This window comes from Neolamprologus multifasciatus, chromosome 2, assembly GCF_963576455.1.
Source record: "Neolamprologus multifasciatus chromosome 2, fNeoMul1.2, whole genome shotgun sequence".
Classification (NCBI taxonomy): Eukaryota; Metazoa; Chordata; class Actinopteri; order Cichliformes; family Cichlidae; genus Neolamprologus; species Neolamprologus multifasciatus.
The window spans coordinates 29670582-29694461 of NC_140440.1; the positions used below are offsets into that span (position 1 = coordinate 29670582).

The 23880-nt window shown below is 42.3% G+C and overlaps 1 protein-coding gene across 1 annotated transcript; it reads right to left on the reverse strand.

The window, feature by feature from the left end:
• Positions 1-3234: 3234 nt before the first annotated feature.
• On the reverse strand, positions 3235-23836 carry clcf1 (cardiotrophin-like cytokine factor 1). Its single transcript, XM_085180593.1, has 3 exons — positions 21823-23836; positions 13057-13208; positions 3235-10063 (listed from the first exon to the last, which is right to left on the reverse strand). The coding sequence occupies exons 1-3, from the start codon at positions 21839-21841 to the stop codon at positions 8717-8719; spliced, it is 1518 nt and encodes a 505-aa protein (XP_085036719.1). The 5' UTR covers positions 21842-23836; the 3' UTR covers positions 3235-8716.
• Positions 23837-23880: the final 44 nt, after the last annotated feature.

Below are 23880 nucleotides of genomic sequence, written 5' to 3' on the forward strand. Positions count from 1 at the left end.
TTGCTTTTGAAAACATGTCGAGGAGCTGAACAACATGGGGAGTGACAGCTCCTGCTGTTTTCCTAAGGGACTGAGTCAACAAGCACAGACAGTAACATGAAAGAGCTCACACACCTCTGCGGTTTTACTCACTCACACGGACGACCGATTGATTAACTCATAAATCAACCTCTTCCCAGGCCCCAGGCCCTGAAGCGCCCCCTCCATCTTCCACCCCCACCAACCCTTAAACAGCAGTGAGAACCTGCAGCCCAACCCAATGCCCTCCAGCTAAGTAAGTGGAGGCGTGATGTTCCAGGTCATGGAAGAAACCCAGCAGGAGGGAGAGGCTAGGTGTAGCAGGTAGAGTGGGTGCTCCAGAGGAGAAAAAGAAAGGGTGTGGTCGTGGAATCAACAGGTATAGGATTAGTATGTGTTAAAGACAGGAAGGGATGGAGAAAGAAAGCACAGATAGACTTAAAGAGGGATATAAATGTGTTAAAAAGACAAAGGACAAGATAGGCTGAATCCACTGCTGTGTTGTGCTGCCAAAACAGAGAGAAACAAGGGGAGACAGATATGGAGACAAAGAGGGAGCAAAAGCATAGAGGAATGCAGTAAATCCCACAGTGACTGAACTATCCTCTGGAGAAAGAAAAGAGGAATTTTTATGTGCTGCAGGTGAGCAGAAGAGAGAGGGAGGGAGAGGGAAGAGACTGAGAGGAGAAGAAGAAGAAGAGGAAGAGGAGACAAGGAGATAGACAGATGGAAAAAGGCGGAGAGAACGCGGGGGTGGCCGAGGGAATTGAGGGAAGGGTGAAAGGGTTTGATTGTAGCCGAGAAAAGGGGGACACATGGGGAGAAAATGAAACAAAACTGACATGAAATGACACAAAATGGCTTCTGGTGTGGTTAGAGAGGATGCCATACGGATGGACGCTGCAAAGGGAGGCAGTGGGACATATGGAAAAAAGATTAGGAAACAAAAAAACCATGGCGAGCAAACACGAGAACTACAGACAGAGGGGGGGAAGATGAGAACCGTGAAGAGCTTGAAAAAGGCATGTATATAATTTACAGGGATACACTGGATTTTTTGGAGACTTTAGCCTTTATTTAACACACTGTTGATGGTTTACGATTAGCTAGTAATATTTTGGAGAGGAGGATGTACTCTGGTTGTATTTTACAACATTCAAACCACCACAAGTGACTTTCTGATGCCAGTAATGTATTTTGAATTTGACACACCACACACACATTTGGATTTAGCATGTCCACAGAGGAACCTCACCTCTTAAGGGCAAAGAGGAATTGCACTCTCTTCTACATCCAAGCACTCAGGAAGTAACCAGGACTGCATTTATCACCATTTAAAGTATTATTGTCCTGAACAAAAGATGTGACAGATTTATTTTTGAGGAAGATCTTAGGAGTATTTTTACTGCCGCAAAGATCCTTTGACAATTTTCTTTCACGATTCTGATCCTAAAAATAATAAAGTCACACGTATAAAGACTAAAAATGGGTCCATTGCAGGGCGGCTTCTGTTGTCTCTGACATTAAATAAAATTTATATGATGTTTTAATAACTTTTTATATAAGTTAAACTCGTCATTTTAGGCTTGCCAGGTGGTTGCTAGGCAACAAGATGACATCATAAAATCTGATATAGATAAGTACCTTCAGAGGACTAAGATGTACCTGTGCGTCAAGTTTGGTTGCTCAACTCCTGATTGTGTAGGAGGAGTTCACAGACAAAGAAACAAACAAACACCCAGACAGACAGAGATTATATGTATTACAGTAAGATAACAATGGAAAAAATAAACACTGCAAATGGCAAAGTTCTTCAAAGAATTTGAAACGTGTTCGTGGGAATCTGGCCTTAGTGAAAAATTTATGTGTTTACAGGCTTAACGCTGTGTAATCCTCGCTGGCAGGATTTTGGAAAAATGTATCCAATCAACAAATGTTTAGTCTTTTGTCAAGATGAAGATAAACAACATAAATATGCTGTTCTTGTTACAATGTAATCTTTCAGGATGTGCGGTTACCTAGATTTGAATGAACACACTAGTGGATGACGTCATCGTTATTTACCTCAGCAGTTGGACCTGATCCAACCTTTTTTTCTCCTCTGGGGTGACCCTGCATTGTTTTTGCGGTTTCTTTGGCGCACATCAGCAGGGAGGTTCTTTTCAAATGAAACTGTTTAACTCTGCATTAAGCTGGGATTTCAGGCATGTGGCCTGAGAGCCTGAATCGGACTCCCAAAGATGGCCGACTGGATGACTTTGCAAAAAATGACAAAGAAAGGCATAAATCCTGGGCTGTATGTTTCACCAGAAATTATTGACGGTCGCCCTTAAAGAAAAAAAATGTTTCCCACGCCTTTCTTTCTTTATATATTGTCTGGTATACTACTTCAAAGTAAGGAGGTAAAAGGTTAAAAAGGTAAAAAACGGAGACAACTTTTCATATGCCTCATTCACACAGGCCCAGTGTTGGGAAGGTTACTTTTAAAATGTATTCCACTACAGATTACAGAATACATGCCCCAAAATGTATTTTGTAACATATGTTATGTTACTCAATGAGAGTAACGTATTCTGAATACTTTGGATTACTTAATATATTATCATGCTTTACAACTACATGAATGTACTATTGCTGTGTGATTTATTACTATTACTGGTGGTCCGCGACTCCGAACCATAGTAAAGGACCTGTCGGGCTCATAGTTGAAAACTAGCCTTATTTTGTTGTCTGGGTCAACTTTGCTAGCGAGAGACAGAGAGAGGAGTTGAAAGGCTGCTCCAACGGAACTTATTGTTTCGGAGGAAAACACCAACACAGTGTACTGTCGAGTCTTAATAGCTTACTTACAACTGGGCTCGTCAGGCACTCTTCTTGGCTGCAGTGGTTATTATTATATTTACATGCTTCCAGCTCCTGTTTCTGCTCGATGACTGCTCGTACTTTTCTACTCTCCTTTTTCTTCCTCCTTGCGCTCACAGACACATAACGTGTATGGTAGTCCATTCTCCCTGCAGCACGGACTACACTGCCCATGAGGCTACATTCTTTAGGGCTATGCCTGTAGCATTCTGCCTGTTAGCTTAGCACAACAACAACAACAACAACAAAAAGGCGCTCTGTCACCCAGGAAACACACAGTCGCAGAGAGAGCGTCACCCTGTAACCATGACAACCATGACAACCATGACAACCATAACGCTGCCGCCCCGCCTGGAATAACAGCATTATTTCAACAAAGTAACCGTATTCTAAATACCACCTTTTTAAACGGTAACTGTAACGGAATACAGTTACTCATATTTTGTATTTTAAATACGTAACGGCAGTACATGTATTCCGTTACTCCCCAACACTGCGCAGGCCTAAAGACTGATCAGCAACCCGCCCGTGACCACAAGTCACTGGGGGAAAATGTGTATTCGCTGACTGGTAATCACACAGAAAAATTAGTCACAAAGAGGTCTGCAATACTACACTGGCAAATGTCTTCAGTAGTCCATAGTTTGGAAGACAACAACTTATCTGCACTCACTAAGTATTCTCCAAGTAGTAGCGAAAGTGTGAAAATTGCAACACAAACCAGAAACAGAGAAACTATGTGTGACCCTAGCAATCAACCAGCAACTACTGCAACTGCAAGGAGGTCTTCTTGCTTTTGAAATGGTTGCTTCCAAGGTAGGGACCAGGTCTGCAACCAGTCACAGGCGGTTGCTGTCCTTGAAGCAAGTTTGAGGACAGCAATAAAATGGCAATTTGTCTTCCCGCCAGGTGACCCATGCAATGGTCTTCTGATTGAAAGTTGGTCCAACAAATGTGAAAAAATCAATACAATAACTGGGACAACAACCAAATATCTTTCTAGTTACAAGGAGGTTGCTTTCCTATTTTTAATGCAGTGTGACTGAGCCATGAGACAAGTTAAGTTAAGTTGTTCAGAGTCAGTTTTATAAAGGGTTTAAATTAAAAGTGAATTTTTTGAAGCTGTACCTAAACTTCTTTATGGTAAAAGCAAATAAATAAAAGCAAAAAATGGAGGGGGGATAAATTTATTTTTGATTTCAGTGGTTTGGCCATTAAAAATCAAACTAAGCTGCATGTGTCTCAAAAACAACAATGAATTTCACACCGCTGCCCTTAAGTTCCCACCCAGTCAGGTAACTGAAAGTCTTCATATGACTTACACATTTTGTCATATATTTCAGATTTCAGTTGTTCATTGATCCTTTTGTTACGTACCTTTAGTTATATTTCAAATGAACTTAAAAAGTGCTATTACAGAGAAGTGGAATCTGGCACAGCTTCACCCACTTCATAGAGGATGGTGAAAAAAGGTCAAAACTCCAACAACTTTATTGCTCTATCATTGTGTCTTGGCTTGTCAACATGTGACCCTGATGAAGGCCCCGAGCCAAAACAAGCTTGAGTTTTGACTTTTACTATTACCCTGCTATTCTTTGAGGGAGAATATTGATATTTCCAAACTTATATACACGGATAATCCCTCTAAATAGTAAATGGCTGGAAAAAAAATACGAGCCACCAGGGGTGTTTGAACTCAAAACGGAGATAAAGGAGAGGAAAAGCTTGGTTTTCCTTGGAGTGCAAAGGAGTAAAGGGAGCAATGAAACCAGAAAACCAAACGAAAAAGAAAAGAAAAGGAGAGCTCTCCAAGAGGAAATAAAAACAACTTCTTCCTCAACAAGATGGCCCAAAATTGAGCTCGTCCACTGTATTAGATCACAGCTCTGTCAGTCACACAGACAGGCCTGTGTGAGCAGTAACTGCCTGATAGATGAAACAAGTCAATAATGTCGATGCCTTGTCACTCAGTATCTGTTCACGTCGAAGGACCTGCCAACTGAGTCATACTAACAGGGCTCGGCTATCCTGTTATGTATTAGTTACAGCAATTTGTCTCTGCATCGCTGACAGGCAGAGAGCGGCAAAAAGAGAAAGAGAGAGACGATAGTGAGTGATGGCTGTTAGATAGCTATGCATGACAAGCCTCATTCCAGCAAAGTTCTGACACATAGAGATAATGATTCACACACGTGCTGGACTTGCAAGCCCACACAGGGGCACACACACAGATAAACGCACACACTTATAGGCCCCACAAAGCTGCCTTTGTTGACTGCTGGCAGCCGCTCGGTCACTGCTTACTGACTGTAAAAAAAACACACGGCGCCTTGTGTTTATGCGTGTGTGTACACATATGTGTCATGCCTTTTAACCCTTTACAGCTCTTAGCGAAAGTTCTTAGTGCGTGACGACGATGCGTCAGCGTTGACACAGTAAGCCTCCCATATAAGTCACTTCCTAGTGAGCTAATTCTGGATTTGAGGCTCATGCGTGCGCTTGTTTGCCAGCACCTTCGTCCACATTTGGGTGTTTGTGACTGTGTGCGTGCATGTGTGTGTGTCAGGGAGGGGATTGTGCGGTTACGTGCAGGTGTGTACCTTGGAGGTGATGGAAGGGAGATTCTCATTGATCCTTTAATATCTGGCCTGAGGGGAGGCACAGAACAGCAAAATACATGGGAAAAGAAAAAGTGCAGTTGAGAGCAATAAGGCCAAACAAGAAAGACAAAAAAAAAAAGAAGATAACAGGTGAAGAAGCAATAAAAGGCTGAAAGACTGTGGGCAGCAGACAATGGCCATGCAAAAAACAAAACAAACCAAAAAAACATAAGAGGCAAAGTTGGTGACAGAGACGGGGCAAACACAGACACAACAAGAGACCCTGGTTGGATTATGGGTAGTGTTTGTACCTGTGCTCATGTAAATCAGTCAGTGTCATAGGTCAGGGGCTGTTCTGGAGGGAAGACGAGCTTCGTGAGATAGTGTAATGAGAAGGAAAAATCAAAGAAGGAGGTGGGAAGAGAGAGATGAAAGCAAAACGGGAAACGATCGTAAATTTTCACCCGGACAGACAAATAAAAACTCTCATACATTGCCTCTCTCACTCCTTCCTTCTTCTTTTTTTTGCGACGAATGTGAGCCGGCCTTTGTTTTTCAGGGAACGCCCTGACCCCAAACTCCTCTCCCCTTGTGCCAATCACCCGAAACCATCCCTATAAAACTGAAACCATTGCAAACAAAAATCCCATATGCATTTCTTTATTCTCTTCTCCCAACGGGCTCCCAAATGACCAATAACACTGCGCTCTGTACAAAAGCTAGTATTTATTCTCTCTCAAGTTACAACACAGTATTTTCACACTGGAGAAAAATAAATAAACATCTTGTTCAATAAATAGTATAGATATGATCCATAACCTTTAGCCATATCATCTAAGGCACATTGCAAACACATAACATTTATTCTGGGGGGAAAAAAGCCATCTGTTAACCTCCACGTCTGCTTTTTTGGTATTTAGGAATGTAAAGTTAGTTTAAGGGGAAAGAAAGTTCAGCATTTTGGCACTGAAAATGAGATTACAGAGCAGTTTTCCAACTTGCTTCACAATGTTGTCACTACAATCAGTCACCAGAAATCTGTAGCAAAAACACAACCAAGCCCATATCTCCAGTTCTGAAAAAAAAAAATCCTGTATCTGTAGCTCAGATACCCAAAAAGTGGACCTATTATGCTCATTTAAAAGTACATATTTTATTTGGACTCTGCAGTTTGAAGCCAGCTGTTTCAGCTCCTTTCTTCTTTAAGCCCATTTTCTTCTGATTGGATGCCTTTATCAGATGGAAGGTTTGAACAGAACAGGAATATCTGCCGTCAATGACATCACAGGAAAAAATGTCTACTGTACAGTACTGTGCAAAGGTTTTGAGCCGCCCCTCATTTCTTTATATACCTTTCTATCTTGGTGTGACAGCCCTTGTTTTTCAACACAGCCTGAACTCTGTTGACAAGCTTTCTTGTCATTTCTTTAAGTTGTCTTTAGGAATAGTTCTCCAGGCTTCTTGAAGGACATTCATGGTTGACTTTTGTTCTGTTCACTGTCGAGATGATCCCATGCTGCTTCAGTAATGTTGAGGTCCAGGCTCTGAGGAGGCCAATCCATGATAGTGTTTCACGTTGTGTTTTTTTTAGATGCAGCCCTCAGGTCCTGTGTCGTCTCTTTGCTTCATTTTATCTATTTCTTAAGGGCATGACTTTCAAATACTGTTTATCTTCTAGTTTTTAGCCTTTCCACCACTTTTTTATCCTCCACTTCTTCAGTTTCCTCCAATGTGCAAAGGAAAAATCTGAAAGACCTTTAAAAAGCCAGGAAGCTTGAGACCACTATAAAAATCACAAAAGCTGCGTTCTTGGAAGCAAAATATAAAGAAGTAAGGGGTGGTGCAAGACGTTTGCACAGACATCCATGTATGAAAATAAATAAAATAAAATAAAGACAAGCATAATGGGTCCACTTTTAAGTCTTTTTCTGTTTGCGTTTGAGAAAGCACAATCAGTTGCTATAGCTATGGCACAAGACATTAGAAGCATAAATGAAAGTTGAGAACAGGGACAAAATGTTGACACTAAATTAAGTCTTGTTTGATATAAAATACATATACAAATTACGATTTGTGGCATTACATGGATGCTGAAGTTATGCAACATTTTATTCAAGACTTTGTGACCACCTGTAGGCTTTGCTGGTTTGCAACTTGGTGATTTTACATATTTACCTGGTCTTAAAAAAATAGACATTAAAAATGTGTATTCAAATGTGAGCCTTAGAGTTGCAGGTTAGTAGATTTCTTTACCCTGTTTTTATGCTTGAGAAAGCTGACTGAAGGCTGGCTCTAGAATCATATTATTGTACAAATCTGACAGTGGTTTAGATGTTCTCATCAAGCTTCCTGTAAGGAAGCAACACAGTATATTTTCCACTGCAGTGTAGTGTGGAAGTATTTCTTTGCTTTGTCTCAAATGTTATTCACATCTCTTGCTGTGAAGTGAAATATGTGAGGAGCTGAATTGACGGGATAAAAGTGAATGGTGTGTTAAGGCAGGAAACACCACAATAATTAGCGTGTGTGTGCGTATGTGTCCGGGCAGTATGTGTAGCGCTCTTGTAGGGTTACTGTAACTGACCGGTTGACTTGTGATTACGCAGCAGTACCGCTCTGCTGGTTATTTCCAGAGTCATCCCCCTGACTCAGCTTCCTCTCCTTTTCTGCCTCTTTCTCTCCTCCTCTGCGCCCCCATCCTCCCTCCGGCCATTTTTCCTCCCCTTTTGTCTTTTGCCCATTCAGAATTTTTCCCTTCTTCCTTTAGAGAAAATGAATGTTTGCTGATTCACACATCTGGGGGTCACTGAATCAGTTTTCACTCAATGGAGGCACTGTCTGTCTCGCCGCCTGTCACTCAGTCTGCCCTCGTCTGCATGTGTGTGTCTAACCACCTACAGTGGTATTTCTGTTGATCTATGAGCCGTGAAGTCCGGTAACTCAGCCCAGCCTCAGTGTGTCTCGCTCAATGAGCAGCTATGTGCATTAGGCGGGTGACAGTGCTGGTAATGTGTTGGCTTTGTGTGTCTTATATTCCATTAGCACTTCTGGTGACCTGCCAAACAGTCCTTCATTCACTTATTCCAGTACGGTATGAATGCATGTGCTTATGTGCTTTTGTCTGTTAAATCCGTCGGTTTGATTCCACTCAGATTTTGTGCAAATAATTGCCGATATACTGCACTTTTGTGTGTCTGTGTGTGTTTGTGAGCATGCTTGTAAGTCTTATCAGTGCCTCAGCCTCGGAGCTTCTTCTTGAGGCAGTTAAAGTCCTTCGCCGATCGCCACAGCCAGCTCTGAAGCTCTCGCAGTATCCAGAAACCCTCCACCTTCCTGGTAAAGTCGTTCATTGTCGTCCGTGCCGGCAGCAGGGAAGATGAGGGGGAGGAAGAGGAGGCGGAGGTGGAGGAGGAGGAGGTGAAGAGCGGATTCAACGGAGGCGAGAGTAGGGAGGTGCCCCTTTGTAAAGATAGAGGGACAGGCTGGGGGAGGAGGGTGTGCTCCTTGCCTGCTCCGAATTGGTAGAGGAGGGAGAGTGTGGACAGAGGAGGTTCGAGAGTCGGGGAGAGGAGGGAGCGAGGAGACCGACGCTGCTTCAGATATTCACTGGAGGAAGAGGAGGTAGCACCTGCGTATGCTTGCTTGTCCTCCTCTTCCTCTGACCCTCTGCTCCCCTCTAGAATGAATCCATCCTCCGCTCTGAGCGTGTCTGGATGATGTGCGTTCAGATTGTAGCTGTATTGATGGTCGTTGGTTCCTTGTTGGTTTTCTGTTTGTTGTTGAAGAGAGCCCAAGCCTTTTGTGTCCACATATGACACTTCAACCCCGGGTTCGAACTGCCTCTCCTGTTCCTCTCCATCCTCAGCGATACTTAACAGCCTTCTCCTCCTCACCCATCTCTCCTCTTCCTCCTTTCCTGCTGCGTTTTTTGCACTGGCTGCCCAATTTCCTCTCTCTGGCTCTTCCCTCTTCTCTCTTCTCCGTCTTTCTCCCCTTGCCCTCTCCCTCGATCCGCTACTCCTTCCTCTGGCTGCCTCTGCTCTCCTTGCCTCTTTTCCTCTTCTTTTTTCTGTCAGCTCCTTAGTGACACCATCTTCCTTAACTCCTCTGACTAACTTTGCCCCACTTCTTCTTTGGCCACTACGCTGAGCAGACACCGATCTAGATCCGGCTCTCGATCTGTACAGGTTCTGGCTCATGAGCGGAGCTGGTCGGCCACCTCCTGTCCCCGTCTGCAAATACTGCAGCTCACCAGCGTTACCTCTCATGTTTGGAGTTTGTGTAGGATTTGTGTCACCGAGCGCGGTCATCAGTGCAGATATTGAACCCAGAAGTCCATCCAGACCCATGCAGAAGTGCAGGAGGGAGGTCTTGAGTGAGGGGCAGAGGGTTGAGCGGGCCAGCTCCCTGACAGCTCCTAGAAGGACAGAGTAGGCCTTTTGGTTCTGGGCCAGTCGTGCTTTGTTCTCCAGGCGGTGCCACTGGTCCACTCGAGTGGCAGCACTCGGCAGTGTCAGAGCTGTGCTGTTGGGCCGCGGAGGGGAGAAGTCTTTGTCATTAAATGGAGGGCCAAGATAGGTCAGCTGGAGGACAAATGAGAAGAGGAAAGGAGAAGATTTATTATAGTTTATTAAAAATTGGGCAATCATTCATCATAACAATTTCAATATTTTCACTGCTATAAAGCTAAACTTGTCAGGGTGAGGAAAAAAAGTCAAGAGCCACTCTATTTGATTGCTTTAGGGGGCCTCCTTTTTAACTAAAAGGAAGGCGAATACCATGGTGCTACACAGAAAAACAGTGCACAGTTTATGCAAATACACTGTATAAAGGCTGAGCGGGAAAGTCACCCACTAAACTGTGATGACTGACAATTATTTTGCAGTTTGGCTTTGTTTTCTCCTCCAAATTAGTTTCCAAATAGTTTGGCTAACCGGAGGGTTTGAGTAAAAACCTGTCTGATCTGAAATGGCAGTTTCTGTTTCTTGTCTTGACAAAGTCCCAGATCTCAGCAAGTAACATGCAAAAAAACAACCAGCATGAATTTTTTTTTTTTGGTTGTGTTCCTTCCACATGTTCCTTCCAAATGTGGGAGGTTTTCTGCTAAATGGTTCTTCATGAGCCTGTTCGCATATGAGAGGCATCATCTGCGGCACATGTCCAGTGACAAACATAGACAAAGTTACAGCAGAATGACATATTCTACCAATGAATACAAAACTATAATATTAAAAGCACTGTAGAATTAAAAAGCACTGTTCTTAATACACTCCAGTGCTTTAAGCGGTCATTAGGGTCGGAGAAGTGTGATATAATTGCAGCCCATTTAAAGCCAGAAAGGAAAGCTGTTAAAATTCACCCTATGCAAGTTAATAGACTTATCAGCATCACTGCCTCATTGTTTAATATAAATACCCAAACCTTTTTATAGTAACATCTTGCTTAAATTAAGGTGTTTCTACATAATGCAAGACAGTTTTTGACTTTCAGCTGCAGTCCTGTAAGCGTTCAGGAGCCAGAAAACAAGTAAAGAAGTGTTTTTACAAATTCAAGAGTACTTCAATATGCAGAATTGAATTGGGGATTGAACCACTAAGCCTCCAATGAGTAGACAACCCGTTCTGCCTCCTCAGCCACATCTGCCTGCACTACTATCTGCCTATACCATCCATCTATTCTCTTCTGCTTATGCTTTTCAGGGTCAGGGTGGGGGGGAAACCTGTCCCAGCTACCATAGGGCGAGAGGAGGAGTACACCCTGGACAGATCACCATGGCTTTACTTAGATCTTATTTTTGGATCTGATGCTGTTCATCGGGAATTACATCTAGATAGACAGAAGTAGTGGGAAGTGCTTTCCGGAGTGTTCTTTAGTTAGTCAAGATCATATTTAAAAAGCAGGGTATAGAGTTAGTATTAATAATGATGAATATGAAGGGGTCTCCATGATGTATAGAGTCCAACAGGGTTGCTTCAAGTCACCATATGACTAGTCACACAAACGTGCCACGTACCACGAGAAGGTAAACAACTGAATGCAATAAAACATCCTTCAACTACATAAAGACAGAAGTAATTATGTTTGGCAATAAAAAGGAGGGAGATGCATTAAAGCTCCTGATTTCTTGTCAGGTGTACTGCTGTAGTATATGTTAGACAGTCTTCAAAATGTAACAGAGATACACCAACAAGATCACACATAACTCTAGTTTCTTGTATCCTCGCACTGTTTGTCAATTAAATATAGAATTCACCTTAAGTCCCAATGTGTTGTCCAAAAAAATATCACAAATATGTTTACTGAGGACAAGCCTGCACGGTCTCTCAAGTCTGCAGGGATTGGTCAACTCAAACCAAACATGGTGAAATGGCTTTTAGCCATCCTGCTGCCCACAGCTGGAATCAGCTCCCCACGGAGCTTAGATATACCCCAACTGTAGCCATTTTAAAACTAAACTCAAAATAAGCTACTGTTCCCAGTTGTCATTATCTGTTACGTTTATTATTTTTCTTATCTTTGGCCTGGCAGTGTTGGGAAAGTTACTTTGAAGTGGTTTACAAACCAAAAATTGAATTCACACAGGGAGCAGCTCAGCTATAGCAAAATTGCCCGAGGGAGAAACTGGTAAAAAGAAAAAGCTACTTCATTAATTATTTTGCTGAGAGAAAGGCATTATAATATATTACAAAAAAGCCACATGTCAGCTAAATGTCAATCAGTTTAATTTATTGCAAAGAGCTGTACTTGTTTACAAGTATAAGAAAAGAAATACTCCTTTATTCATGGGAAAGTGGAGAAATGCCATCTGTGGCTATCTATATAACATCCATCAGGCTTCCCTTTGGGAACTAGTCCTTGCCTTATACACTCTGTGGGCAAAAGCATTTAGCCACAGCTCTTAATCTTTGAATTCAGGTGTTTTTAGCCCCATTACCACAGGTGACGTTACAGAGGGGGATGTCCAAGTGATGAGGTGCATCACATGTAAAAGTCACCAAAGCTCTGCTGAGTAAATAAATGCAGAGCTCTGAATCTCCTCTGGCATTAAAATCAGCACAAAAATTGTGCACCTGGTGCTTCATGGCATCAGTTTCCATAGCCTGAGTAGCTTCTGTAGATGTAATGTGTAGTTGGCCCAGTGTTTTTGTCCATATTGAGGAGTTTCTGGCCCAAAATTGTGTGTAGTTTCAGTTGTTAACTACACAAACATCCACAGTGTGAATATGAACATTAACTACCAGCAAGTTACTGCAAATGACTAAAGTGCCTGTTTGATGACATGTAATTTCACCATAATTTCATAAGGAACCATAACAGATATGTGGCTCTTTATCTGCTAGATGTTCGCTAACTGTCTATTGTTTTCATTGTTGTGAGGGATCATATTCATCGTCACTGTTAAATACATTCTTATGATAAATCGTGCATTTGTGAGTTTTGAGCTATTTTGCTTAAACATTTTCATTTATTCTTGTGTATTTCATGCATATGCATTCCTATTTGGAAATGATTTACTTTTAGTATCTCTGATGAAGACATTTTGGTAAAAGACTGAACATATCACAAAACTACTCACATATACGTCTTTGATCTCTTTCAGCTGATACTCCAGGTACTTGGTGAGCTCGTAGGTGCTCTGTATCGAACTCCTCTCGCTGGCCAGGTTGTGGAGAGCATCCACGGCGGTGGCCATGGCAGCGGCCAATAGCAAGACGAGCTGGTGCTCGACTATGGAGAAACAAAGAAAACACTGTGAGATGTGTCTTTAATGACATTCACGTCTTGGGTGTCCGAGCGTTAAATAGCGCACGCTGTAGAGGTATTTGCTGTAAAAACAGAGAGGTGAAATTTATTTTCTCAGACGTGTTGTCATTATTTAACTTGGATGATGAGTTTTTAAATGAATTTTGATGATTGGGAGCTCAACAAGCAAAAAAAAAAAAAAAAACAGAAAAAAAGAAAATCACCTCCAGCAACAGTTTCCTAGCTTTTCTCCGGTCGCATCACACTGTTTATAGGAATTTTTTTTACAATATTCCAGTTTATTTCTTTGTCTCTATGACGATGGCCTTATCTGTTTACATTTTGCCATGTCAGAGTCATCTGACACTGCCAATAAAGCTTTTTCCGTTTCCAATCTAATTTTAGAGGTTTCTGGCTGTCGGAGGTTTACTCTGGCTTCAAATAAAACCTTCTTTAATAGCTTCAGACAGTCAGACAAATGGCCCCTATGTTCAATGCAGCAGTGTGTCAGGACAGCAGTCGCCTGAACGTGCACACGCTCTCGCACACACGCGTTCATTCCTGACCGATAACCCCGAAAACAAAGGCATGTGGCTTTCTTTACAATCACAAACATTAATGTGTTTGTATGGGTTGTATGTTTGCTGTGGACTTCTTGTTTAGGTTTCAGAGTGTTTGTGTAGGTGTTTCATGTTACTGTGTGAGTGTTTGTGAGAATGTTTGTATTCTATTATATATGTGGATTAAATTCGCATTGCTGAGAGTGTATACAATGATTGTGTGTGTGTGAGAGAGAGAGAGAGGGGGGGCGGCAGTGTGTTTGTAAGAGCGGAAACCTTTCAGTGCCCCTGTCTCTGGTTTCAAACTGAGAAAATTGGAAAATTGGAGCTGAAAGGTGATTTTCAACATTAAGGAACTTCATGTACGTCCACTTCTCTTTGTCCCATGCGCTCTCTCTCTGGACACTTTCACACTTTCTCCCTTTGCTCGCTAACTCACTCTCTCAGCACTGCTTCAGCCTCTCATTGGAGCCCTGCAAACATTTCCTCTTTTCATTTCTGTTCTCCATCATCCTCTCCGTCCCCCCCCCCCCCCCCCCCCCCCCCCCCCCCCCCCCCCTCCATCCTCCTGACACCCGGACGGCAGGCCGTGATTCATGCTTGTAATTATGGGCAAACCATGCTGCTGCTCAACAGGTGTGAAATATGCATTGCACAATGTGTGTGTGTGTGTGTGCGTCCGCTTTCTCTCTTATGTTCAATCTCCTCTGTCTTAGACACACCTCAAACCTCCTGTGGTTTGACCAGTGCAATCCCTTTCTGCTTCCAGATTAGTCACACTATTCTCCAGCGTTCCTATCTTCCCTGTCATACCTTTATCCTCATTTTCTCCTCTCAGCGATCTTATCTCTCGCATGCCTCAGGTCGGAATAACAGCAGGCAATTAACCCTGATTAGCTCGCCTGCTCCTCAATTTCCCTTTTCTCTCTCCCTTTGATATTTAACTACGGGGGCCCCACAGGACTAATATGAGACTTGAGACTTGAGGGAATTGCTTCAACACCCTGCAGAACATTTACCCCTAGCGTTCACTTGGGTATAAATAAAATAGAATAAATAAATAAATGATCTCTGTTTTAAATAGTCAACACCTTTTTTTTTCCTTCTCTGACTCACCATATTTGCCATATCAGTATGCACTCCCACACAGGGTTGGGTTGAAACTGAGTGATATGCAAAAGCGTCCCAGAAATAACTGCACTGAGGAAGAGATTTAGCTCTCTATATTAAGTAAGTGATTAGTTATGACTCACCCAAAAATCGGAAACAAAAACAAACCACTAGAATACAGCAACAAGTAGGTTTAATTATGTTACTTCATTTGATTCATTTTTAAAAAAGCACTGTGACATGGCAACTGCTTCTATTATAGCCTCACTTAATAGCAGATGACAGACAGTTTCAAATTAAAACAGGATTAAAAATGTGTGTCATGCTTTGAGTGACAGGGCAAAATCTAAGCAAACAACCCCCTTACTGCTTGATTAAACAAGACTCTTTGACACCAGGTGACTCTTCCCCTACCTGTTGACCCCCAAGTTGCCGACTACATCAAGGCATTTTCCCAGACTATTTTCTGAGCCCGTGGCAACTCCCACACACACCTTGAAGTTAGTCATCCAGGGCAACCCCTCTCAGCCAAGCCTCCTCCTCACTCCTCGTCACCTGTCAGAGGCACTAAGCATCTTTCAGCAACGGCTAAACATTTGGAGCTCATCAAGCAGCTGAATCCTCCCACTGAACATCCCCCATTAGCATCAAAACGCCCCGAAACCAACACAACATCGTTGACTCTTGAAGTAAACAAGCTTGAAGAAAACAAGGGCTCACAGTGTGCAGTGAGGGGTCATTTTCAAAGGGAATAAACAGGTACCGAAAAAAGGAGTCTGGGATGAAGGAGGAAAAATCTTCTTGGCAAAAATCAACCCAAACTGTTCCAAACCGTTTCCTTTTGTCTGCAGCCACATGCTTGGAGATGATTGCCAGACGTGAAAGGCTCTTGTTGTTTTGATTGAGCACTGACATGTCTTTAAGCGGCCTCTGCTGCCGCTAAAAACAACCGCTCTTTTGTACAAGTAAACTCAGATAACTCAAACCGAAAGCCATGTTGTCGTTATATAATATTAGATTGAGTAACGGCAGTATAGTCGGCATATAGCCTGACTTCAAGGCGAGCCCTGTAGGCTTGGGGCTGTGTCTGTGTACCTGGCAGTGGAAGCACACTCCGCAGGGCAGGGTTGAAACCAGAACATTCTCCATGGGAGGATTGCATTACAGCAACACAGGAGTTCCCTACAACGGCCGACCGTGACCTGCTTCCACGCAGTTGTTTGTGTGAGTCTACACACGTGTACCTATTAGAGTTACACATATGCACACATGGGGTGAGGTGGGTTGGGGGTCGGGGGGGGGCTCCTTTATTTGCAACAGATCATATTTTTATCTTCAGTTTGTTCGCCGGTGTAAAGTCAGTTCTGGCGCTCTGGAGTCTGGTTGCCATCTGCAGAGCAGAGCTGAACGTGAGGTTCTGGCAGCAGAGTTTGCGCGCTCCAGATAGTTCAGAATTAAACACCAACACGGGGTCAGGGTTCAGAGTTGAATGTTAGGGCGCAAGGATGTGTTCAAGGATAAAAGGACATTTGACATTTTACACTCCAGACGCTGTTTTGGTAAACCAGTGACCCAGTGTTTGTGGGTGTTGTGTCGCTTCCATCTGAGAGGACTGGTATTTCATCTTTCCCAGCATGCATCACCATTTGAGGTTTTAAACAAGCACTTAAACAGAATTTGGTATTGTGGGAAAACCATGTGCAAGCAAATCTCTCCGGTCTGGTCCAGGAAAAACTCACTCGGGTGCCAAAAAAGGTTGCCCTCCATCGCTCTAACCACTTGAAAGAGGTCTGAAACAGAGATGAAACCTAAGTACATAGAAGATGTTGTAAATCAGCTCTAGATTCATGATGTTTATTATTTCCGGTGTAATGCTGATTGGATAGGATCGGATGTTGTCATGTGCATACATACATATAAGTGCTGTGTGTACAGTACAAGATTTAACCTTTTGCAAACCCAAGCCATGTTTTCCTGAACCAAAATCCAGAGATGGATGCTAATTCCCTCACTCGTCACACATTATTTGTATCTAGTCGCTGTGAAGAATTCCTCTACTCCACCAGAGGACAATATCAAACATCATTAGGGACAGAAATAACTGATGTTTCCAGATATTTTCCACTTTGCTGCAATCCGTGATTGGAATATTGAGGTTATATTTCAGCTCCGTGACTGATTTTTAGTATGCTTTTTTTCTCTCCAGACTTTAAGAAAGATATCTCGATATAATCTGTTCAATATTTGCTAAAATGACCAGACTCACGTCATGATCAGACCAGGCAGCAGACCATGCAAATACTATTCATGTGAGCCGATGATTGTGATTCTGAGTCAGAGATATCAGAAACTTTTGACAGCTCAAAAACACAACAACAACATAGTCCGCTAACATCTGGGAACAATTGCTTAGATGTAATTCCTCCATTGGCAGGGACTTCTAAATAATCCTAATACGAACACTAATAGAATTAATTACGCAAAAGTAAACTAAAATCATACTGTTTCCATTTGTTAGGTCAGCACTACAAATAATATCACCACAAAAACATAATAAAATAACACTGCAAAAATGGAACAAATTGTAAAAGCTATTCTAGCCTTACCGACCTCTTCTATGCGCGTTTATACTAAAAGCCACATTCACCCATTCATACACTTTATTAACTTTAAGCACTTCTTCGAGCTCACACACAGATGGATGCATCAGATTGGGGATGGGTGTCTTTCCCAAGGGAACGCTTCTATCCCTTCTTATTAGGACGACCGGCTCTACCTCCTGAGCCACAGCCGCCCCCAGCGTTTCCTGTCCATCCCAGCCTGCCGACATTATATGAATGCAGAACAAATTCAAGCTCCAGCTCAGTGTTACGGCCCTCATCAGACACTGTGAGCGTGGGCGTCACTGCCAACATCAACAAGTTCACAAATTATCGATATGTGCTCGCTGAAATCCACATCCTGGAGCCACTAAATGAAAAACGGATCCTCTGCCCTGTCTTGTACGCTTGTTGTCTTCCAGCTAACGTGGCAGAGGCTGAGCTGGAGCCTCAATGTGGCTCTGATGACAGAAAGGAAGCATCCGAGCCAAAAATCAGAGAGCTGTTTGCTTTTTCCATTGTTTTAAACTATTCAGCTGCACTGTACCTGGTGGCAATTTTGTCCTCAGCCATAACATATACAAAAAAACATAAACACACCAGTGGATGCCAGGGGGAAAGCCATGCATCGCCTTACTGATATAAAGGATGGGGGGGACACAGGCCAGATGGACAGAAGGTTGACATTCTGGGGTTGGGGTCAGTTTTGTCTATCTGTGTACAGTTAAAGGCCAGATTTATGTGCAGTCTGTACTCAATCAAATGTGCATTCCTTCACTAACTCAACACACACACACACATGTATAAAGACTGCACACTGGAGTGTAGATCCGTGCATGCACAGGCGTTATACGGAGAAATACATATAAACAAACCTTTTCATAGTCAAGCACACACACACATGTGCAAACTTTTCCCATCCCTTCCCTCATGAGATTCCTTCCTCTGGAGTTTGTTCATGGTGAATTTCAAATTGATCCTCTTGGCACTGGACACACTCTGGGGTTGCCAAACAACATCAATGACCCCCAAAACAAAGGCAAAAGAAAGCACACATTAAAAAAATCCAATAAAAATCATGTTCATGCCCAGAATCTCTCTTTGCAACCATTTCTCGCAAGTTGTAAACTCAACATCTTCTGCTCGGCTGCGCTTCTCGCCTCATTGTCTGTCTCCCTCTTCTCCTTATAAGCCAATCTACCCCCTCCTATTTTTTTTTTAAATCACTGGATTCCAGTGGCTCCACGCTTTATCGCCATGTTTGGTTTCAATTTCTTTGTCGCTTCATCTCCACCACTCTCTCCTTAAATCTCTCTGAAACATCAAACTTCCATTTTAAAGTCTCCTTCCTTTCTATCCCTAATTACCTTTCCCTTCTCTTCCTTTCACTAATTGGCTCCACTCGTTCCCTCCATCAACATCTCTCATTCCCTCCCTCTTTTTTTGTCAGACCTTCAGTTTTTAATTTACCTCGAACCCCCACCACTTGCCATCCCCGAACTCACAGATTTTGCTTAGAAAAACACCCCGTAAACAGAATCAGACGAGAATCCGCTGCCGAATCGAGACTCCCCTGCTCCTCTACGGCCTTGATGGAAAGCCGAAGAGCAGAGGTGGAAAATACGGAGCTGTTTATCGAAATACAAGGTAGCACTGAAGAGTATAAAAGGATTGGCAATACAAAGGAAAAAATGCAAAATATTCTGTACATCCAGCTTCTTAAATTCTTCAGCTTCACCGCTTTTTATCATCTCACAGGAGAGGGAAAATAATAGCAGCAAAACAAGGGATTTACAGTCCTTACCTTCGTCTTTCGGAAGATAACTAACAGATTAAAAGGCACAACTGTCGATAATGTAAATATGTAATAGCTCCAGACCTCCTGAAAGTGCCTCTATACACTTTCTATAACCCTTAAGGTCAGCTTAGGGTCAACCTTTTAATTTATCCATTGGACAGCTGCCCCTATATATTATCTTTTAGATTCATACACCGATTCTCTTTAAAGAAACACCCATGTGCTGGTGGAATACGGGTCCTTATCATTATTGCTTGTGCTCTGAGCAGTTTGACTCTTGTATCATCTGGGTTTTTGTGTCTGTGTGTATGCGCCTGTGTAAATTCACCAATTTACGCCACTTTGTCAAGAACCTTTTACTCAGTTATATTCATTCTTCGGCTTCCCTTGCGCATTACTCACTCCAGCTGAAGTGTTTATGCGTTTCTCTTATACGACGCATTGTTAAATAGTCGCTCAATGTGACAAAAACCTAAAAGAACCGCTGTAACTTTAAAATACTGGCTACACATACACTAAAACTTGGCGTTTGGTTACTTTAATAGGATATAAAAGAGATTTTTGTTTGTTTGTTTGTTTGTTTTACTGCAATTTTTTTTAAGTCTTGATCTGGAAGTGAGGAAGATATTTTGGAGCCTTGAAGGATAGACGGAGGGAAAGAAGAGGAGGAAGAGGAAAAGGGGTCGGTGGAGGGGAGCACGAGGGAGCCGGTGAGGGAGAGTTTTGTGAAGCGAGGGGCCATGTTAATTTGGGAAAAATGTAAACAGCATGTGTAACTGTTCAAAGCGTGACCGACTCATTTTATATCAGTCCCCCCCCCTTCTCTCTCCGCTCTCTTTCCCTCTGGGTGCTGCTAACTTCTGTCAATCTGCACTGCATTAACCCCTCTACCGCCAGTTCCTCCTTCTCCCTCTCTCCTTCTCTATTTACTTTTATCTGTCTCTCTCCCCCTCCACACACATCCTCCTGACGTTCACGTATACCGTGAAGAATTGGGGATGGCGCTGCAGCGAATAAAAAGATGTGAAAGGCTCACTTTATCCTGTTTTCCACCTCCTCTGCTCTCTCTCCATTTATCCCTACCTCTCTTTCTTTTCACCCTGACTTTGTTTTGTCCTTTTTAACCAGCATTTTGGAGTTAACGGGTCCAGCACACACTAAAGCTTTTATCTGAAACACACTGACACTAATTCAAGCCTCGGGGCAATAAAAGTCTTTGTCTGCGTGTGTGTATGCAAAAGTCAGACAGTGATGAGGAAAAGCGTGTATCTGTGCATCTATGTCAAGATAAATCCAAAGTGTGTGTGTGTGTATGTGTGTGTGTGTGAGACAGCCGAGCTTTCTGTGTATTTATTTGCTCCGAGTAGCGGTTTGTTCTGTAGTCAGCTTTCTGTTTATTGTCCTTCTAAAGTTACACTATACCTGACGTGAGACTCAAGATGGGACAGAGAGCGAGAGGGGAGGATGACTGAGGAAGAGGATGAAGAAGAAAGCAGCAGAGCTGGTGATTTTTTTCTTATTTATACTTTTTACTCAGAGCATCATTTCGTCATGGGCCATCCTTCAGTAGCTGCTTATCTTTCCTTCTTCTTTCACTTCTCCTTTTCCCTTCGTCTCCTAGACATGGAGCAGCAGCCGCACCAGTGGTCCCAAGGGAAAAGTGTGTGTGTGTGTGTGTGTGTGTGTATGTGTGTGTGTGTGACTAACGTGAATCATGTACTTTGTCATATCAGTGACAGTTAACTAGACAGGGGCTTTAGCTGCGTCTGACCCCCTCAACCCCAGTCATTTTTTTCCCTTTTACTGTGAATAAGACCCCTCCCCATCCATCTTTCGCTCTCACAGACATTTTTCAGCCTTTCTCGCTCTTTTTTTCCACACTCTCTTCCTGCCATCCCTCTCACATGGATATTTAACAACAAATTACCCTAAAATTACATTTCCTATATTTTCGCTCCATTCATATTTCCATCCATTTTTTTTACTCTGTTTGTTTGTTTTTTTCTGATAACCCTCAGAGAATTGGATGATGGACCACTAAACCCACGTGTGCTCCTTCACCAGTAATTTCCAAATGTGAAGAGATGACTCACAACAACCTTTAAACTCATTTTATATTTAAAATAACAACAAGAAAAATAAATATTAAAAAATAAAATTAAGGGATTTCTTTACAGGATTATAAAAAAACTGTTTTGATATTTGGGATAATTTGATGTTTGGTTTTAAGTGGAAGAAACGTGCGCATGTTAAAGCCTTAGGCTACACAGGAAAGAATCATATTTGCGGGGATTACGCACTAAAATATCCAAACTCGGCGCTTTTGCCACAACTTTAATAATGATTAAAGATGCAAGGCAAAACAAATTATTAAATAATAAAGCAAACGTTTAAGTGTAAAAGAAAGAAATGTTTTTTTAAAAAAAAAAGGAAATTCCACTTAATTCCACTGTAATTTTACTCTGTCTGGCAACAAAGTTTTTCTTTTTCCACCCATCCCTCCATAAAAGGTTTTAGATTCATGGTCTTACCTCCGCAGAATCTCCTCATTTTCCTCAAATCCTTTTATCCACGTCGGTGCGCTCTCAGAAGTTCATCCACTAAGCGCAGAAAGAACCCGATAATGATCTCCTCTCTCCTCTTGGAGATTAAACAGAACCGCAAACCTTTTTCTTTTTTTTTCGTCTAATCGGCTCAATAAAATCTGCTCAGGAGAAGATAAAGTGAAACACAGGTGATGCCGATCCAGTCATTTAAAGTGAAATATTTGTTACATTCAGTTGAAATATTGACGATCCGCTGACTATGGTGCGTGTGGTCTGTGCGACAGACTGAATGACGGCGGAGCCTTTTTGTACCTCCTCCTCCTCCTCTTTTTCTACCCTTTCCACTTATTTCCTCCCCTCCTTCACATCCCTGTCTCTTCTTCTCCTTCTTCTTCTTTCGTTATCCGCCTCCTCCTCTTCAGTAAATGGTGGTGATTCACCGGGTTGACGCATCACGGCTCAACTTGACAGAGCCGCTGAACCACGAGACTTGTCACAACTCATTTCTTCCTCCCTCTCCTCTCGTCATCCTCGGGAACCCGATGTAAGCGCGGCCGTTTGATCTTAAATCTGCTTCCTTTTAACAAGGTGCGAGTCCGATTTGATCCGTTCAGCTGAGGCCAGCGTGACCTTCAAATCGTCCGGGAAATACGGAACGAATTAGATGTTCTCTCTCTCTCTTTCCCTTTTATTACAATAATAATTATCATTATTCATTTAACTAAGCATTTATGCTTCCACTTGGAGTAAAAAATAAATTACCAAACAGTCGAAATGTTTTTTTTTTCTATTTTGTCCTCTTTACGCAGAGACCAAATTAGTTTAAAAATGTACATTAGATCTATTCGTTTAAAGTAGGCCTAGTAATATTGCACAAAAATCTGAAATAAAGTGAAATAACATAACAAAAAAAATCAAGGCTGTATTTTAATTAAACTGGGGCGCAAATAATAAAGGAAATAATTTGCGTCAAAAAATATTACGCCTGTTTTGTTTTGTTTTTCCCCTTTCTGTTTCTTTGCGGGAGAATGAAGGCAAGTGTTTGCTTGCTTGTCCCGCGCTTCTTTTCTTCTTCCTCCATTCCTCAGCTCTTAGTTTTTTATTGACAGTGAGATTATTCTGGATCTTCTTCTCTCACCTCCAGCTGTCACTCAGTGCCAGCCAGAACATCAGCCCGTGGCATGCAGCCTTGTATCGCGCCCCGAAGCACCGCTGCTGATACTCTTATTTGTCCCGGATCCAAGTAAAATTCTTTCGTAATCGCTGAGATATTCCAAAATCCGTCAGGCCCACCGGTTCATGTGGTTGAATAAAGTAGTCTAGTTATACGGACTGACAGTGTATCCTCAAGGCTGGATTAAGGTGGAGGAGACGGAGGAGGGGGTCCTCAAGGACTTTGCCAAAAGCTTCGTTGGTTTGTTTCAGCCTTGTGTGCTGATGTAGGGAGTGTGTGTGTTTTAGACTCGCCTCAAATGATAAGGGCCTTAAATGCGCCCCGATTTAATTCAGGCCTGCTGAGGCCCTGTTTTGAAGGGGAAGAGGGTTCATTTATTTGGCCGATTTCTGTTTGGTTGCCGTGTGTTGTATTTTCTTAAATTGATTTAAAACGAAATAAAGGCCAAACTGTGCATTTTGCCTTGAGGTTTTCAATCAGGTTTGTTGGACCATGCGTACTAGCCTATTTGATCCGGGGCCTTCCTACCTCTGTCCATATGTTGTATTATAAGAGTCTAAATGACTATTTAGAATGATGCAATATTCCTATTTGACTCTTTTTTGTAATTTATTAAAAAATAAACCCATCAGTATTGTTATAGTTTGTGTTTAATACTATGTTATTAAACTTTTTGGCACTAAGTAAAGGCTGCCATACTAGCTTCATTAGCTGTGCTCTGTGCCACCCAGTGGTGATGAGCGGTTACTGCAACGCATTCTGTCCTGCGCAGACTCCGTAACAAAATGTTTTTTTTTTTTTGTTTTTTTTTTATTGTCCAAGTTTCACACAGACCTCAGCTTTCAAACCATTTCAAATCCTTGTAATTT